Genomic DNA, 21,374 nt, shown 5'->3' with positions numbered 1-21,374 from the left:
TTCATTTCATTTCCTTTAGTCTACAGCAGTATTAATCTCTTCTGTATGTATATTCCTTCGACAAATTGATGTTTTTTATATAGAGTGTGGTGTAAAACCTAAGCTCAAATTTAATATTATGAGCGCAGTAAAGATCACGAAGTCATTTATAATGTCAGTTTCATCAGCAAATTCTATTAAGGGTTAAGAGGAAACCTACCACATTCACCACAATATCGTTTTGGAAATTGATACATCCCATTATAATGAACATCAATTGTAACAAGTGCAGATTTTTCATTTTCAAGGATGTGGGACTTTCTGCAGTGTACTGTTGCTTTAATATTCTAGATGAACAAAATATTCATGAAACTGGGAGAGTTTTTATAATGATGTACTCACTTCATCATATTTCGGCGATACTTGAAACACCAACTTGGTGAGTTGGATGAATAAAAACTAGGTATTTACTAATTTGTCTATAGTGGGTACTATATGGAAGAAATCATTACTATTGTCTTTACGAGCAAATTTCGGATATTTATTTCCAAGATCATAAGCAATAGCTAAACTGAAACTGCGTTGTTCTGCTAAATATCAACTTCACCCTACTTGTCCAGTGTTTTTGTTTTATTGCTCCACGTAATTTTGGATCTAAATTGGCATAATAAGCACCTGTAATTGAGACTCCTTCTTCTAGGTAAACTACTAAATGTACGCCTTCCGCATATGAAAATAAGTTCTGCTGAAGTTTGCAAATTTTTTCGATAGTGTTGAACCTGGACCTTTCAACTTCTTACTGTAACATTTTTTATGTAGTGGAAGTTCCGTATCGTGCTGTTGACGGAATTGGATGGATATGGTATATAGTTTGAGGTGAAGACTCAAAATATGCGACAATTCATTGCAAAAATAAAAAGGAGCAAAGTTATGAAAAAGTGATTCTATAGCTGTAATTGGATAAAAAAGGTATTGAAAAGAGGAAATCGCATAACTGGCTCATAATTTGAAACAATATTGCCTGAAATAACTGAGAGAGTTTGAAACAGCAACTAAAACGAGCCTAACCTTACCTAACTCAACGTAATCTAATTTCACCTAATCTAAACTAAATTAAACTAACTAAAAGTGACCTAACCTAACCTAATCTAGATTAACCTAATCTAAACGAACCTCAAAATTTTTGGTTTTCTCCTTAGATTTTAGAATCGAAGCTAGAACCTTAGATTACGCATTTTCGATGTCATTTCTCATTTTTGCTGTGTATGTGATAGATTAAAAAATTATTATAAGTGTAATTTTTGGGGTTTTGTGTGATCACAAGACTTACAAAAAATATATTTACGGGTTTTGTAACCCCAAATTAAATTATGGTTAATGGTCAAAAAATCACATCGACATAGCTCCTCCCTCAGCTGCTTCCGCAAATCTATATACAATATTTAGAGTCTTCATCACCACGTGATCTTACATATCAAACCTCACTATCATTTCCGTCACCGGCTTGATATGGAAATCCAGCTTAGTCAACTATTTTAAGGTATTTTATAACTGGACGGTGCTCAACACGATCAATTTTGATATTGAAATATCACACTCTCGGATGCAGGCTTCTAGAGCAGTCATGTTTCCACAGTGAGTCTATTAATGTTAGGTTACAAAGAGAGATAATGGTAATTGTTTTAATTTGTATATGGGCTAAAGGTGGAGCACATAGATCAACCCTCGTATTTCAAATTCTTATAAATTCATGCATGTTTGATTTGATTTTACTTATCAGTGTAAATGAAGATATTTTTCGTAATCAATTATGTATCAATTGTTTCATGTATTGAAACAATGTTGTCATGAAATCAACAATTAAATTTTTCACGTGATCATTTGATCCTTTCAACTTTTCATGAATTTACTGAGAATATACGAATTCGTTAAAAGTTATAACTCTAGCAAGTGAATCACTTTGTACAATATTGTTTAATTAATGATAAAATTATTATCTTATCGACTGTAAATAGGTGAGGCAAAATTAATTTCTCAGATCCTACATCGTTCAGTGAGCTTTGTTACAAAGTGCGGTGGTGTCGGTTTCATTTTACTTCTGTGTATATATCGCAAAGTCTGAATATTTAGCTTTGTTGTGGAAAATGGCTGGCAAAGGAGACGGAGAGGGTGAAGGAAATATCCTCAAATTGGAAAATCAGATTGCCGTCATCAAATACGTGATACTCTTCACTAACGTCTTGCAATGGGTAAGTATCTTTAAAATATATTTTCGCAGTTCCCCTGAAGGCGTCTCGGGGACGATTAGATCGGGGTTCACTTAATTAAGCTACAGGTATAAACGAGATTGTATTTACTTTCGGAAAGTGAATTTACAGAGTTTGTTCAGAATACAGAAGATGAAAGTGAGTTAAACTACTCAACAACTTATTTGTAAAGCTATAATTTGATTGATATATTATTTTTACCTGGATATGGATACAAAGCACTTATTGTTTGTACCAAACAGCTACTTTACGTTTGTTTACTTTTAAATTTTCATTAATCGTTACTCCTCATTTAACTTGGTTTTTCTATTTGAAATATTCATCAAGACACCTTCATCACCATCTCATTCGATTTTCATACTACTATAATCTTATCCAACTGAAGGCAAAACTAACAAACTGAAGAGCTCTTGAAAAATAAAAAAAAAGATATTTTGAGACTGAATAAATTCTATTAAGTAGTAAAAGTTAACGCATGTCATTAGACTGCAGACCAGCTCTGGACTGCGAGAGGTATTAATCCAGTGTCAGTTCATACAAATTACTAAAGTTTCAATTAATGAGAAGTTGCTTCAAATAGCTATTGAACGAAGATTTTTTAAAATATACATTTTTCGTATAATTCCGCTAAAATTTTTCGAATCTTTTCGATTCATTTGAAATTAATAAAATCAAGCATCTACGAATTAAAGAGGCAAGAAGAGGAAGAACTAATTAGGGAAGGAAAAAAGAAAAGTCAGGCATCTTTGCCGAAAGCTATTCTAATAAACTGGAATGCGATTATAAAGTATAACCCTTACAAACATAGTAGACACCGGTTTTTTTCCTCAATGGGCTTACTAGTCAAATGAAAAAGATAACGGAATGTAAAATTGTTGTAGCTTCTAATTCCAAAATTGTATACTGTTGAAAAGGAAGAAAATGTATCAGGGCTATGATTAAAAGCTATGAAAGCTATATCCATTTACAAAAAATACGTAAAATTCTAGGAAAAAATGGAAAAAAATTGAAAGAAATTCAATCTCTTAAATTGAAAACTGGCGGTTAATAGTGAAAATGATATTTTCTTACGTAGCAAATTGAACAAACAAAAAAGATTTAGTTATCTAATCTTATATACAAATTGAGGTACGTGAATACCAATACCCATGGAACAGCAGACTTTCACCTTACATGTTCCCACCACTCTCGAATTGGTTCCCAACAGAAAAATTGCTAAACAAAACAAATGCGTGGCAAAGAGTAGCCCATCCTATTATTACACGTGATCCCCATATAACTAGTAATACTATGTTGGTAGGGTACCAAAACAACAGTGGGGGCTTGGTGGAGTTGCAGAGAAACAGAGAAATATTTCTTATGTGCTGCTTTACTAATGACAATAGACAACATTCTCCTGTTATGTTTATTATGTCCAATAAATTGCGAGCATACGATTGAATTAGTTTTCATCTAGAACCAAAAACAGTTTGTACCAATTAGTTATAAAGGCCTGTGCAGCCCTCATGTCATTTCGTGAACATTTTAGTAGCTTTACTTTCACTGAAACTCTCACGGAAATTGAAATACTTTTACTTCCGTTGCCAATAGTAATACATATACAAAGTATAAACAATGAGTGCTTGGTGGTATCGCAGAGAACCGAAGAAATTTTTCTTGTGCGCTGTGGAGGACAAATCAACTGCTTCACTAATGACTGTAATAGACAAAATTTTCCTAGTACCGTTATCGTGTCCGATAAGTGGCGAGAATACAATGAAATTAGAAATTTTTAAGAAACTATGACCACTTAATTATCATCCACAACCAAAAACAGTTCGTACCAATGTAATGTAACTCCCACGGAAGTTGAAATATTTTTACTTCCGTTGCGAGACATGGTCAATGAATATTTTGAATTGAGAAATGTATCGGAAAAATCTTGTTTCACTGAAATTTATAGAGAAAATTATATAAAAATCATCCTAGAACACCAAGACATAATTTTCATACTATGATTATGGTTCTCATAGGAAAACTCACATCAAAAGTATAAATTTCTATGAATTATTTTGATGAAATACCTATCTTAGTAATTGTAGATATAAAGATAAAAATATTTCTGTATCAAACATCATAAAAACTGTTTTCACCATCACAAAAATATTAGTAATGTTTGTTCTGCTGCGTCACCGATAACAACTTGTTTTATTATATTACCTAGAAATGATACGACTGATAATACCTTATCTTGAGAGAATCAATTATTCAATTATTTCAAACTATAAAAATAACTGCTATGATTGTCTTGCACTGAAATGTCTGCTACATTACCCCGTCATAATCTTCCTGTACAAGACGTTATAACCTTAAATTCCCCGAAAGGAGACTCTTCCCCTCAGGAACTGGTTAAGGTATAGAAATAACTGGTACTCAGATACACAATTGATATTAAATTGCACGCTACCAGGTTTTTAACGAACGACGTTAAAAAACTAATAAAAAAAGGCAGAGAAGCTGGAAACATCTTATTACATTAAAAATAAAAATTTAACAAACAGAAACTACCCCGAATACGATTATCCAAATTAATATTTATTCCTAAGAACAATAGAAAAAATTTCAATGTTGTAGAAAAATCACCGGAATATACTCAATGACATTAGAAGAGTTACATACAGGAGAAAAAAATCTTAAGTGATTTGAAAGTGTCAGAAAAAGATAATAAAGATAAAATTTGCAAGAATTTCTTCTAATATGAACTCAGGAGAAAAAATTAATAACATTTTCGGCTACCACAAAGTTGAATACACTCGTTTCAAAGTCTACGCTGCTTCTAGCACATCGCTCGATTAAACTTTTATTCCAGATTTGCCTTATTCAATGGATAGAAGTGCTAATCGTACAGTCTCCTTTCCATATTAGAATATTAATCTGAGAACTGAGAGGGCAATATATTAATGCCATCAGCACATATTCCACACTATGACTCGAATGGTCTTATACAATTATCTTCTTAGAGAAAAACGTTTATTTCCACCACAGCGTCTTATCTTGAACACCTAAACAATCGTTGAATACAATATTATGTCATTTTGTCTCACAGTTCACTGTATCAGTTAGAAGAGGCACTAATAGTGGAGGATATAATAAGTTCACCTTCAATCTCTGTAGACGATAACTTGGTTATCGAAACGTGTAACAGTGAGCGTTGTCGTTGTAATAGTAGTGTAAAAAGGCTATTCGGTGTGAGTTATGAGAAAAGACTAAATCCTCAAGTGTTGTGATAGAGTGTAAGAATAGCCACAGAACTATTTTTTTGTCCAAATTTTTAATCAGTAATTTTACATTTGGTTCAATATAATCTCGCAGTGGTGATTACTTCAAATATCTATATTGACCCTTGGTTGTACAGTTGGTCTTCTATGTATCTAAGCTTCTTCTGCCCACGGGACACATATGGTCACTGTAATTGCAGTATAGTCAACACAAACAACGATTTTTATCTCTTCTAATATCTAATGATTGTCGATTCTGGATTTTCATTCCAAGATTGATGACCTAGATAGTGATAGTTGAACGATTAGCGTAGTTATTATATATAGCAACTTTTTATAAAATTTCTAAGACTCTTTATTCGCCCAATCTACAATCACTAAAATCTTTGTTAGGTTCCAATTCTCAATTGAACACAATATAATGCCCTCTTTTATATTGTACAATGAACTACATTCAATTGTTCTCTTCGAGATATGGAACTTTTACATTTTGTTGAAATTTTTTGCTCTCCACTTGGTATTAGAAATCATCAAAGTTATCAACGGGGACATTAACCGCTATTCCCAACAGTATAGAGGTCATCAAGTTAGAATATGCCTCACAGACGTTGAATGTCACAAGCTCAACCCCAAGGGTGAAATATAGAAAAGATAAATCGGGTGCGCCCCCTGTTGACATATGACAACGACGTTCTGGGCGCATATCTCTTCTTTATTTTCATATGTAACTGCTAAGAAAAGTTGGATTCTTATTACAGAAGCTACTTTAAAGGTTGCGCAAATTGGAAAACAAAAACTAAATAAAGCTTCATCTGTTCCCTTCAATTTATAAATTAGTCAACTCTTCATTATTGAGAAAAGTGATGTGACTTTAATAATTTTCATGTTTTCAAATAAATTTCATATTATTATAACATAGTGAGAGTTATAGACATTCCTAAAAATAGTTCTTCATATTACATGGAATGTAAATCATTAGTGGAGAATCATTTTTGTGCTAGAGCGATAGTGAGAGCTGGAAATAAAGATCGAATAAATATATATCCATATCCTGAATAAGTATATAAGATATCATTATGAATCTATAGATTTAGCATTTCTATAATTTCTATAGCATCATAACCGTAGTTTTTTATCAACATAGTCAAGCTGACAGTTTGTGATCATAAATTGAAACTATTCATTTGTATAATAAGCTAACCACAAGAATCACCATATACTGCTCATCTGTTATTGCTGCCAGGAAAATTGAGCCTCAAATAAAATTTTATACAATGAACGGAGCCAGAAATCTTCTACAGTATTCTAAGTGTTAGACGTTGAGAATATTTTCCACAAATTGAGAAAAAACGAGAAAACATTCATTAAAATTTCATAATTATTCAAATTAAGATTCACATACTTACAAATATATCACTTAGGATGCCATAAAAACCCAATAATCAGAATATGTCTAGACAGCAGAGCTACCACACAAGTCTTGACGTTCATAATGGTGTGCTCCAGACTTGTCTTTAAGTGTGAGAAAATCCTAAAAGAACTGGTTAGTTGTCACTGCAAAGATTAAGTGGGCTTGCTTGCTAAATTAGGATCAGTAAATCTATCAATAGGCTCATAACTTATTCTGGGTGTAGCAAAAAGGTTGATATTATGACTCGCAACGGTTTGCTTTCAAAGCAGACTCTGGATCGATCTATAAAGATATCTGGCATGATAAAAGTTAAAGCACACATACATGGGCCTTCAGCCTCTCTTACCAAACAACTGTTCCACTTGAATAGAGTCGAAACTTAACTGGTAATTGGATTTTTAAATGAACACGGTCACTTAAGATGCCATCTCTACACTATGATCATCACGAAGTGCCGCTGGTGCATGATGGAAGAGGAAGACTATGTAATCGATGAGCTCCAAGCACTTACACGAGTGCCATTGAAACACTTAGGCAACCCTCACAGCTTTCCTAATGACGTTAAAAGTTGAGCCAAACCGCCTATTTGGCTCGTCAAACTTTTAATACTATCCAGTGAGGAATGAATAGCCTATGTGCCGATGAAATATAAAATTTATTGTATATTTTAAATGAGGCATAATAATTTCAAATTGGAAAGGATCAACGCAAACTTTCATTAACATTTTGATGTGAGTTTTTGCTTCATTTTCAATTAATTTTCTCTTCGTATTGACATTGATGAAAATCTTACTTGGAATGTTTCCCTCTTCAGAAACTGTTCAATACAAATAAATTTTGGCCAAAGCTCTCCGCCGGAGAATGGCAAGATTCAATTGACGACCCTCGAGAACGTAGAGACATTAACATATAGCCAATATGTGAAAATGTTTCAGAATTTATAGTTTCTGTTTATTATTTGTCGTTTATTATAATTAAATTTTGAAATGTGAGTAATCAGTATGATTACAGTCTACTTACATGAAAACAAAAACCTTTTGTCCTTTTTTGGACAAAACTAGTAACTAGTCGTAGGGCGGTATAATCAGTATTGCATGCAGGTGATGAAACAACTCGCAAGGAGGGAATGTACATATGTCGTTCAGAGCAGTATCAACATGCACTATTCAAAATGTTGTGAGGAGGAAAAATAAATCATTTATTTGACAGTATTTAAATTTTCGTTCGTTTTTAAATGAATTTTTTATATTTTATTATCGGTTGTTATAACTAAACATTTTAATCTGATCCAAATTAAAGCGGCTCTACAACTCAAATATTCAATCTGTAATATTCGGTTACAAATATTTTTATACAAGTCCACTCAAACTAGACATTCTGCATAGAAATTTGTCCTACTGCAACGAGACTAGTCAGTTCCGATGTATTTTGGTCTGAAACGGAATTCGAGTCTCGAATATGGGAGGGGGCGGAGAAATTGACATATATATATATATATATATATATATATATATATATATATATATATATATATATATATATATATATATATATATATATATATATATATATATATATATATATATATATATATATATACCAAAAATCGCCGTCTTTGCACTTATTTCCCTATTTTGCGAGAAAACTATGCGTCCCAGCAAAAAGCTTAACCAGGACGAGTTGTATAGCTGCATAGTTAAGCCAATAGAAGGCGTGCAGAAGATTTCAAAACTCGTTTCCTGCATTTTCTGGAAAACTATGCTTTTCTAGGGGAAATAGTGAATACAAAATTACCGATAACTTTTGTACGAAACTCACTTTTTTCTGAATAACGCATATTTTCACCGCTAGGGGACGCAAAAAATTTAAACGACGGCATTATAGAACATAAGACTTCGCACAACTTTTGTCAGAAACATTTTTTCCAGTTTCGCTTAGTTTCCCCGTTAGAGCACCTGGAAAAATCGTGTAATTGGGTCTTTGCGTTTCTTCCGACCCCTTGGCAAATAAGTTACGATTTTTCGGGAAAAATGGATTGAAAAGTTGTATAATACAGAATTCCGGACAATTTCTGTCCGAAACCTTTTTTTTATTAGGCGGCCGCGAAAAATTTTCATAAGATACTTTTTCCGATCTTTCGAAAATGTTATCTGATACGTGGAGTGTATTTGATGGATTTGGAAGTTATGAAAAAGGCAAAAATACATTGTATATTCTAATTTTGCCAACATTGTAGAATCTTGAAGTTGTATTACACCCAATGAAAGCACGAAGAAACATTGCAATTTTATTTAAATGCGAGTATATCAAATTTGCATTACCATAGTATTCGTTATTCTGAAATTTACTTGAGAATTTATTAATACATAAATCACAATTTGGATCAGCTAATTGTGTTAATATAATCAATAAATCTATGTCTTCTTTAAGAATGAAACATTTCCTTGATTTGGATTCGACTTTCACTTCATAAGATTTGAGGGACCTACCAGCTGTTTTCGGTTTGATGATGCAGCTGCTGGTCACCGGTATATAGGGTGCGCAGAAACAAGTCTCAGAAGCCTCTATATACAATGTGACATATATAGCCGAATACACGATTTTTCCATCGGTGAAACTTAACAGAATGGAAAAAAATGTTTCTGACAAAAGTTTTTAGATAGATTTTTATGCTCTATGAGGCTGCTACACATTTTTTTCCATAGAAAGCATAGTTTTCCTAGAAAACAGCGAAATTATGCGTTATTCAGATAAAAGTTTCTGATAGAAGTTGTCGATAATAATATATACTCCAATTTTCACAAGTACTATTTTTCCCGAAAAAGCATAACTATCCAGAAAATGCGAGAAATGAGTTTTGAAATCTGCGCGAGCCCTCTAGCGGCTCAAATATGCAACGACAAAATTTAATTATCTACAACTTGCCTGCGTTAAGCTTTTCGCTACAGGCATATTTTTTCTGAAAATAGTGAAATAAATGCAAAAAGAACGATTTTTGGTATATATATGTCAATATATTCGACCCCCCCTCATTTTCGAGACTGCGGTAACTCAAATTCGATTTTAGACGGCCAAAATATATCGGAATCGGCTAGTCTCGCTGATGTGGGTGAAATTTCTCTGAATCAGCGATTTTTCGTCTAATTTGAGTGAACTATACCTTGTAATGAATATATTGCATTGAGAGAAGAATAGATAAACATTTTGTAAGTTGTGGAGTTACCTTTTTTCTAGCCTAAAATCGTCAACTTACGCAGATCCTTGAATTGAACGTGTCTGCTTTTAAGAGAAGGACTGATAAGTTTGCAAATATTTTTTTGAGATAATGGGCAGATTGAGAATACACAAGATTTCAAAAAAATTATTGGTATTCATTTTATGTTGATTTCTAAGAATGTTATTAACTTGTCGTGTATATATAATCTGAGGAAAAAAACATATCATGAAATATGTAGGTAGATTATGGAAATAGATAAGATATTCGTTCATTATTATATTATAATATTATTAACGTGTTGTTTTGTTCATTGGTAATTGGAATGAAATACGCAAGAGAAATTAATAATGCGCTTACTTTCTATTAAGATTAAACGTGAGAAAGAACATTACTGAAAATTGTTTTTCTCCAACAACGAAACCCAGCCCCAAGTATAAATTACATGGCTAATGCTCCGGTGTTAGAACCGTTATATTCCCGAGCATAATTAAATTCCATAAATAAAAATAAATTATCTGGTAAACGCGATAATAACCATGCAAGGTAGTTCACAAGAAAACAACACAAAACTTATGCAATCTATGTATTAACAAAACTGGGTGTATTTACATGTGTAGTAGTTGAGGAGCTAGTGCACTATTGGAACTTATAAAAGTTTGAACAAACTTTAAAGAGGATGACAAACGTCACAGCATAGAAGTGACTGATTGATTTATCTTAAAGTACGAGTGTGAATTATATCTGTGGAAATTAAATCATATGAAAAATGCCTTAAAACCAGTTAATTTAAAAAAAAATTCTATAAAACCGTTCGTACAAGGGTTACTACTCAATTTTCGAGAAAGAAAGATGAAAAAATACTTATAATTAGATATGGACGCATTTGAAGCAATAATTTTGTTTATTCCAATTCGGGTACTTCCAAAACCTGTGATTTTACCGCATAAACCGTTTCTTTAACCTTCCATTAGGCGCGCGGGTATTTCTAACGTATTTGGTCGCATTGTATCTAGCAGATACATATATCAAATAAATTTTTTTTTGTTATTATTATTTTTAATATATTAATACAGCAAATTTTATATGAATACTTCTTTTCTCCACTTTTAATTCAACATTTTTGCAAGTAAAAAAAAATAATTATTTAATATGTGTAAAATTTTAATTAGGTTATCGCCAGAACTAGGTTTAAAGTTACATTATTTATTCAAAATATTTTGCAAACTTATAAAATTAATCGCTGTAATCACCCTCTTCAATTTCTTTATTATAACATTTATTACAAATCATACTTGTATGGAGTTTTATACATAAATGAATTCCACATTTTTTACAACAATATGCAGACACTGACGTTTTCTTATTTTCTACATAGCATGGTTCGCATCGCATTTCTTTTACTTGGTCCAGGTGTTGCCTCTTGAACTTGTTGTTTTGCTTCCAAGGTTTTGTAATTTTTGAGCAAATCTTTGGTTTGTCGTGGAAGACTTTTTATTTGGGCCCTCACTTTTAGTTGTTCGTCTAGCAAGGCTAGTCCTAATTTTTTCAAATATTCTCTTCTTGTGACAAACGTATTTTTGTTTCCAAGAAATATCACCATAAAAAATTACCATAGCCCACCTTTTAGTTGATCTAACAACATTATAAGTAGCGCAAAGCTTGTCGACCATATCAAAGCCGGATTTTGTGTTGTTATAAAATGATATTATTTCTGGCTTTTTTTAACCATCTTCTTCCACTTCGTTCGACGCCACATGCAAACTGGAAATAAGGACTACGGTTTTTCCTTTTTTCGAGACATATGAAACTAACGTTTAATTTTTTGTATGTCCAAATGAACATTTCAAAACAATAAAATTTACGTTTGAATAGTTACAAAATATATTGTCGGGTGGGGAATGATTCATCTTCTGCGATTTTTTTCGACACTTCTGACAAAGAACTTCTGATGCAAAATCTAGAATTGACCGTCCTACCATGCTCCAATGGAACGGTGATGACATATCCATTGATTCCGGAAAAATAAGCGACATTTGATTGGAGTTGCGCGAACATTTGTTTGATGTAGCTTGTATTGAAAGACATATAGTCGATTGTTTTTAGTTTGGGGCTCATATGAATAGATTCATGATTGAATAAATAAATGAATAATTTTGATCTTGGAGTATTGAATATATGTGAGTAGAACTAATGCCTCTCGGTATATAACGTGACTATCTTGGAATATCATTTATCCTGTAGAGAATTGAGAACTCCGTTATCACCAAAAGTCGAAGCGAGTTAATAGGCACACTGCTGTTGGTTTATTAATCTACGTGAAAAATCATAGAAAATTATCGCACATAAAATGTTTGCGATTTGATTCCATTTTTTGACCAAGATGAATGTTTCAAGTATGTGTAAACAACTCAAATAGCACTCGTACTAAAATACGTTCTGAGTACGTTCACCCTTAAAAATATCAGACTCCATGATGGCAACGTGAAATTTGTCCTATTTCTAGACTCAAGGTAGAAAATTGAATTTTTTAAATGGACTATGCTACGATTTTCTTGACAGCAGCATCAGTAATTGCTTATTAATTAATGAGCTTATAAAAATAATAAAATTGTAACCAGGGACTGAAGGCAATAATTACTTTACGATTGTTGAAAGTCATGCTGAAAATAACGTTGTCACTCAACTGATTCTAATTAAACATAATGAGATTAGATTGACACTCTTTCGCTTTTTACTGATAGAGAGCCTTGTTTTTTTTTACTTATGCTAGTGATATAATTTGCCATTTGTCACATGATCCTAGTCAAATTTTTATTTCTGTGAAGGAGAGAAAGTTACGGCGGCTCGCAAAGAAATACATCAAGTTTATGGGGCTGATTGCTCAACAGACCACGCGAGTCAGAATTGGTATGAAAAAATCCATTCTGGAAATTATTACCTCAAACATGAGCATACTGAAGTTATTGATGACAAAATCAAAGTCATAATTGAAGATCGTTATATAACTGTTCGAGAGATTACAAAGAGGCTACATGTATCGCACATAATTGAAAAATACTTAAAATGTCTTGGGTTAGTTGAGAATACTTGATATTTGAGTACTTCATGAATTAAGAGAAGAATTCATTCTATACAAAGAATCAACATTTGCGATATGCACCTCAAACGAAAGGAGAACTACCCTTTCTTGAAAAGAATCATCACTGGTGATGAGAAATGGGGCCTGTACAGTAACATAGTTCGAAAACGATTATGTAGCAAATATGATGAACCAGCAAAAACTACATTGAAAGATGAAAAATAACAAAAAACAGCTCATGCTGTCAGTTTGGTGGGATTATTATAGAGGTGTTGTGTTTTTTGAGCTACTTCTAAGATACCAAACGATCAATTGTAATGTTTTCTGTCAACAATTAATGAAACTGAACACAGCAATCAATGAAAAACTGCTAGAATGGTCAAGGAAAGGTTTAGTGTTCTACCATTATAATGCAATGCCTTATACATCTTTGGCAACTTGTGGGAAACTATTGGAGCTTGGCTGCGAAGTGATATCACATCCCCCACACACCCTAATCTGGTACTATCTAATCACTGTTTATTTCGAAGTTTATTTCTTTGAACGGTAAAACTTTCACAATGACGATGACCTCCCATCGCACATAGTTTAGTTTTTTGCTGATAAGGACTAGAAATTTCATAATCGAGGAATCATCAAGCTGAAAGAGAAATGGCAAAAGGTCATTGAGCAAAATGGAAAATATATAATTGTTCAAAAACTATTCTTTGTTAAAAAGAGTGTTTTATTTTATACTACAAAACCAAAATTACTTTGTCGCTAGTATATCTTTCACCCACTTTTACCGTTTATAATTAACAATAACATGTATAAACAAAGATGGAGAAAAAATTCTGGAAAGTCTATTGTATCCTCACATAGTAGCATTTTATTTTCAGTTTATACCCATGAAAGGAACATTCTCGTTTCTTTATGTTTCTGAAATGTACAAATTTCATGTCTGTTTTTATGATATATTATAAAACGGATGGTAGTGTATTTGAAGTACACTTTAATCCGTCCATAGATCATTTTTTGCATTAAAAAGGATTTGGAATGTTAACACTGAAAAAATATGTAACACATTTCGCTGAAAGGTGAGAAAATTTATTATAATCACCTGATATAAAGCGCACATCGATTAGTGCACAATTATTCGTGAAAGTGAAAAATGCTACTTAAATATATATAGGTACAGTCATCTCATCACTCATACTTACTTATTTCTTTGTCAAATAATTCCATTTTTGTTCTGCCCCTACAATTGCAAGTATTCAATCACATTTTATCGAAATTAGAAAAGAAATAAACGTATGAGGTAAATTTTCAAAGATCTTTCCGAATATTTGAGTCAATTTAATATTGAACTCATGGATTTAACCAGATTACTTTTCAAAAATTAGATACTATATACTCATATCAACAAAATTCTTTGAATTCCTTCATAATTTTTTGTACATTCAATCATTATTCATCCCGTGGCTAATACGCGAATAGAAATGGTATAAAACCAATTTTAGATACCAACGTTTGAAAAGAATTTCCCGTGCTTGAGTTATCAGATTAGTGCATTTGTACCATGAAACTAATAGTGTTGAAAGGAGACATGAGAGTGGGCATCCTAGGTATCGTTTTAAAAGAACGTATGGTCGATCTATTTCCAGCACTGCAATACGACATAGACTTGATGAAACCAATTTTCGATCCAAAAGAAGACCTTTTAGATTACCCAGGTTACCTATAAGACCTATAGCCGCTCGTCTACAGCACAGAAACATATAGACTGGCTATCAGTTTAGTAGCGAAATGTTATTTTTTCGGACGGAACCAGATTTGATTTAGTTAGTAAAAGTCTGAAGAGGTTGGGAATGGACAGAGTGATAAGAAAGACTATCAATGAATATGTTTATTTCCAAAAAAATCATGTTAAACAAACAAACGATAATCTTAAGAGCGATATAATGCATGGTCGCCGTCCCCTTCAAAATTGAATTAGATCTAATTTATTGGATGACAATGCTAGGTCTTATCGCAGGAGAAGGGATTCAGAATATTCAAAGATTACCGTGACCAGTAAATTCTTCAGACATGAATCTCATTGAAAACATAGTGCAAGCCATTTCAAACAGCAACAAATTTTCCTATCACCCTCTAATAGCTCACACTTGTGGTCCAAGAAAAGAATGTATCATCTCAATGGATAACATTAATTCCTTCACCGTTTCCATGCACAGGTGAGTTAATTCCTCACTATAGAACAAGGGAGGATACATCGAATATGAATGCATTTTTTATTTTTCTTCTATATTTCAATTTTCGATCATCTTACACTATATTTCGTTTGTATTCTATCTCTTTTAGAGTAAAGAGTTAATTCAGACAATTTGCATTGGATATCTAACCAAATTGAGTGTACTTTGATATACCCTTCTTGACTCTTAATCATAATGTGGCGAAGTGGGAACAATAAAAAGATTTAAATATCAAATATGATCCTTATATACCTCTCTTCAGTCGTTCATCTTATCAGGTACACGACTTCTTGTAGTTACCACAGAAACCGACAGTTCTACGACTATTTATATCGAATATACCTGGTAGACATTGCCGAGAGGTCGTAGCATTACCCCTTACTTCATAGAAGCTTATCAGATTTTCTCATCGGTCATCACTCAAGTGTTAAATTTTGGAAGCAGTTGGTAATAATTGGTCGACAAATCTGAAGGCAGATCTTCAATTAATTAGAAGCCTGCCTAAAATATTGCGGCTGCTTCCTTTGTAGGTAATATACTAGAATTACACACTCAATATCCCAATCTACAGATAAATTGACCTTTTCTGTCCCAATGGATCATATATGTCAGAGAAATATTCTGAGAATAAGTTTTTGTTCAACAAGGAGTTGACTGAAAATATTTCTGACATCGTTGATAGCGGTGCAGATTAAGTAAAAGAGAAAAAATGACAATAAAATTTAAGCTCCATGAAAATTTGTCGTCCACTGATAGTTTATCAGAATTTTCCGAAGAAAATGAAATACATGAATGCCAAATATCACTAGAATGAGGTTGATTCACCATGGATAATTGTAGACAACAATTTTTTTTTGAGATTTCATATCCCAGCCGACTAACCTAATACAGATCTGGCAAACCCTGATAGGTCTACTTCGAGATCAATTTTTCTTCTAATTGTTCGCTAAAATCCTTTTTTTTTTCGATCGCTGAGAAAACAATAAAAAAATTGTATATGATTTTATAATCCGAGAGGAAAAAATCAATCGAGAAAACCTACTTTAATTCCCCTAAAAATCCACCCACAAAATTTTCCATATAAAAGATGTGCTTACGTGCTTGAGACACACTTTTCTTGCAGCAAGAAGTTGAAGTACTTTTCAAAGTATCGATAAGGCTATGTCCAAGTTCAAAAGAAGAAGTAGCCATCAACAATAGCTTCCCCATATGACTTATATTCTGGAAAAGATGCAGGTATAAATCAAAGTACAATTCTAAGAAAAGATGTTGCCTTAGAGTTAGCAAGAACCATTCGAAAGATTGATGTCTTATTAATGAATTACCTTCTGCAGTAGTTGGTACATCAATAATTAAAAAGAAAAAAAACCAAAGTTCGTGCAATTAGTTTCTTGGAAGGACACTAAAGATATCACGGTACTTTCTAATTGTCATAGAATGTAATGACAAAATTGAAAAGAAAAGCTGATTAACAAGTATATATTTCTCGCTTCAAGGTAGTTGAGTTTAATAATGAATATATGGAAGTCGTGGATCTATTATATCAACGACATCTACGATATGGACAGATATACGACCATGTGGTAACAGCTTTGGTTAACTCTTGGATCATAAACATGGACGGATGGCGAGAAAATAATAGAATGAATGGATTCCTTAGTTTCTTTGGCGGCGAAAATATGGTAGGCTGTCATTTTCAAGTTCCAGGAAATCAGTCAACTATGGAAAGGCCCCTTGTACTAAGAAGAAGCAAGAAAAAAGAACTAAAACCATTTCTACGGCTTCTAATATATCACTAAGCAAACTTGTTATTAAAATATTAAGTTTCAAAAGGATGTATATGTCCAATACCCAATGGGACAAATACGTCTCGAGTTTCCTATATGAAAAAAAGAATTATTAAATACCTTTTCAGTTCTTTTTTGCCCATTTGAATAGCCACCATGAAACAACGTCACATAAATTAAATAAACAAATTAGTAATGAAAGGGTTGAACGTTGCAGCTTGAGTTTTTCCGTCGGTGGTAAACCTCCATATTTCCACTTGTTATTATGAATAGTGATGGATCTGTAACGTAAAGAGATTATGATGGTAATTGTATTGATTTCTTAAAGGTTTTCGGAGAAGAAGTGATGGGATTAAAAATGGTATAATACTATCCTTCCTCAATACTAAATCACTTTTACAACATATGCTAAGAAACAGTTACAAAATACCAAAAATATAGAATTATACTTATTGTAGTACCTTCATTATATCCACAGTATTAACCAAAGCTGGATATTTATTCAATATTAGAACGATATGAATTTCCTTCAATAATCATGTGAAATTTCAAAATACATCAACTGCAGATATTAATATAATTTTCACTCATTTTTGTAATTAACTTTTGATAATTAATTGATTTTGAAATTAATATCCTATCAAGTCCTCAACCAAAATAATTGCAGCTTTTCTATCAATATCCATATTCATCGAGAGATAATTACAGGTTGTTATAGGACCATGATAAATCATTCTGCCAAATAAAATAATTAAACATGTTAAAAGTAATCTCGATTTATTCCAATAGCGAATATTGTTGATGGCATGCTATTTTATCGATTAGTATTGTTCACACAATAAATTCTAAAATGTGCTTCTATATATTCTACATTTGAATGAGTCACCATTTAACAAATTTTTAAAATTAGTTCATTCATCTCAGTTCAGGAAAATAAAAAACATTTGTTAGTAAAATGAAGTATTTTCCTATGCACTAGTATTTATCCCAATGTTGAACCCATCACTGGAAGCATTTCTCGAAGGTTTTTTTTGGAACCGCCACAACCTGCATTCTCAATATCATGAGAAATATAAATTTTTCTTTTTGGTGCATTCAGATATAACATTATACTATATCTGGAGAGTGAGAGTTTCAATAGCCAAAAACTCGAAAACGAACTATTTCACTGGGCTTTATCATGATGAAGAATAAATCGTTGGACCATGTTTTAAGTCTCTTTTTTTAAACATCGTTTTACAGTAGAGAAAACAATCACCACGTTCTTGATTTATTACTTTTATTAACAGACTATACCAAGGCGAACTAAATCACTAGTTTCCTGTTGAAAACTCTTAAGTCTCGTGGTTAAAACTTCCATATCCAGTAACAATGTATTTACATTATATTTCCTTTCTATATCAGCTCACCTCATTATCACCAAATATGAGCTTAAGGATTTCATTTGAAATAAAATTTTAGTTTTCTGGTTCTACATTAGACAATTAGTTTATTAAACTAACAAGTTTGTTCACATTACGTATAATTTCATTTGTGTTATACTGTATACACTGTTTACACCACCACTACACGAACACTCACAATTACACTGTCTGACGTGCGTTTCGATAACCAAGTTATCTTCTTCAGAGATTGAACGTGAACTAAATTCTAGCAATTTCAATGCTTTCAAATGCATCCAACAATTTATTATTGGATACATTTTCTAACAATTTTACAATATTAATATGTATGTCATGATTGTGACTGGCAGCGTGATCAGCAATGCCTGATTTTCCGGTTCGTCCATATTTGAAATACCACTCTTTTCCAAATTTGACCCAGCAACTGTTTTAATTTCTTATTGGATTTATAAACCAATTTGAAACCCACTCTGCTAAATATTCCTTCCAACCTTTTTGTATAAGGAGGATTGAAAGGTACCAGAGCAAATTTTTCTTGTTTTCCATTTTGGGTTTGGAAGAAAGTGATTTCAAATAGAGATTTCTTAAACCTACTAGTATGGCGACTGATTAACCTATTCTTCTATCATAACCGTTGAGTACAGTTAAAGAAGGACTTTTCCTTCATTATCATGGGGTTCTGGTGCGTTATCTTGATGAATTGCTTATATTAACAAGGCCTTCTTTAACATGATTGATAGGGTAATGACTAGCTCTAGTGTACATCTCTATTACAGCTACTACCTGCTTATATCACCTGCTTGTTTTACTTTTTTATATATTCTTTCATTCTTTGAATGTTATTTCTTAACATTGGGCTCTATTCGTAAATAAATAACCTAGGAATAAGACGATCACAATTGAATATTTCGTATTCATAATCCCAGTTGTAGCTTCAGTATTTTTTGTAGTCAATTACCAATCAAGTTTCCCTATATTAAGAGTTGATCTCAAAAACATTTGGATATAAATGGAATCAGTGGATTGGTTTTACATTTATTAATAAACAATTTTTTTAGATGAAATATATTCCTGTCAAAGCGCCAGTTCTATATTTCATATTCAAATTTTCTTAACGAATATTGTCAATTTGTTTTTAATCGTAACTTAAGCCTATTAATTTTCGCATAAGCGAAAGCAAACCCAAACACCCCCAAACATTTTGTCGAGCTTTAAAACAAGTATACACAAGATTATCAGAATTAGCTTCCTCATTTATTTTCATGCCATTGGTGATCATTAAACAGATATTAAAATCCACCTGGTTTTTGAGTATGTTTATTGCGGAAATATTTTATGATAATTACTAGAGATGTTTGATTTTGAGAAAATGGATTGGAATATTTAACAAATATATTCAAAATATGTCCTTAATAATCGTTTTTTAATATAAATCATCAGAAACCTCCAACCAAAGTTTGTGTCGATTCAATGAAATCTGTATTGATCCGTTAAATCTTCCAAAACCCTCCGTTGCCATAATATATATTTGCTTGTTCACAGTTTAAATTACGTTCGTGAATTATTAACTTGAATATTTATTAGATTATTATAATGACTTGAATCGCGAATAATAGACCAATGGTATATTTTCAAATCTTCCAGCGAAATTCTATCACTGTCTAAGATTTTTTGGTAATTCTGGTTAGGATACTACGGTCAAATAACTTATAAAATCATCAATCTCCAACTTACTTTATTCATATATCTTTGTATTCTCAGTCTTCTACAATAGAAACAAAACAAAACAGAAAAGCTTCTGTTCTTGAAAATACAATCAACATGTATTAAGGTTTACATTTCAAATTGAAGTAAAAAATAGCTTTACGTAAACGATAATCAGAACTTTTTTCATACAAGTGGAGCAGTGCTAAACGATTTCTTTTGGGATCTTTTATTGAGAACAATTTTGACACCACCTTCTGCAACGATATTATTAAAAAATAGTACTCCCTAAATTGGTACGTTTTGAGCTGACCGAGGATTAGTCTGTAATAGCTGCAATAGCAAAGCATTAGTTTCAATCCCACAACAATACTCTGTAGCGTTCCTTTATGATGATAATAATGTAATGAACATTAGCTAGAGATATAGTTTTTTGAAGTTCATGTTCTTTCATATATTATTATAAATAAGGTTATTTTGTAAATAATGAACAATAATTTTTGATCGTCTTCTTTAGGACTATTTTATGAAAATTCTCACGTCTTAGTAAATAATCTTACATTCACTAAAATACAAAGTATAATATGAAATACGCTTTGTATCATTTTCATAATAAGATAAGTTGTTTGCAGATTTGATTTACTATCACAGATTCATAACATGTATTTTTGTTGACCATAGCGGAACAATGGTAGGCTTAAAAAATATGAACTTTGAATAAAAGTCATCATACAATCCCGGGTATCACTAATGATGACCAAATTCTTCAGTCCGTTTCTAGTGGCCACTTCCGATATCGATCACTCTAATCGTAACTTGAATTTGTATTCCTATGAATGACATAAATGTGAGTTCATTTAGATCCGCCTCTGGCTCCATTCATTCCAATACTACTTACGTACAGATGTTGCCGTCCTCAATTTGAAGTTTTTCCACCAAATGCGAATGAAAAAATGCTTCAATTATATCGGAAAATCCGGCTTAAATGGTTTTAAAACTCCTGATTACGCTTAATTCATTAAAATGGCTTGTAATTTGA

The 21,374-nt window shown here is 32.2% G+C and overlaps 1 protein-coding gene across 1 annotated transcript in view; it reads left to right on the top strand.

Moving 5' to 3' along the window:
* The first annotated feature begins 1,997 nt into the window (after positions 1-1,997).
* The window catches only part of LOC130447761 (tetraspanin-2A), a 207,612-nt gene continuing 188,235 nt past the window's right edge, over positions 1,998-21,374 (top strand). The window contains exon 1 of the mRNA XM_056784748.1: positions 1,998-2,228. Within this exon, the coding sequence (XP_056640726.1) occupies positions 2,124-2,228 (105 nt within the window). The 5' untranslated portion in view covers positions 1,998-2,123. The remainder of the gene's footprint in view (positions 2,229-21,374) is intronic.

The sequence above is a fragment of the Diorhabda sublineata genome, chromosome 8 (assembly GCF_026230105.1).
Source record: "Diorhabda sublineata isolate icDioSubl1.1 chromosome 8, icDioSubl1.1, whole genome shotgun sequence".
In the NCBI taxonomy this organism is placed as follows: Eukaryota; Metazoa; Arthropoda; class Insecta; order Coleoptera; family Chrysomelidae; genus Diorhabda; species Diorhabda sublineata.
The sequence above is the reverse complement of the archived record's forward strand: the minus strand, read 5'-3'. Positions and strand labels throughout refer to the sequence as shown.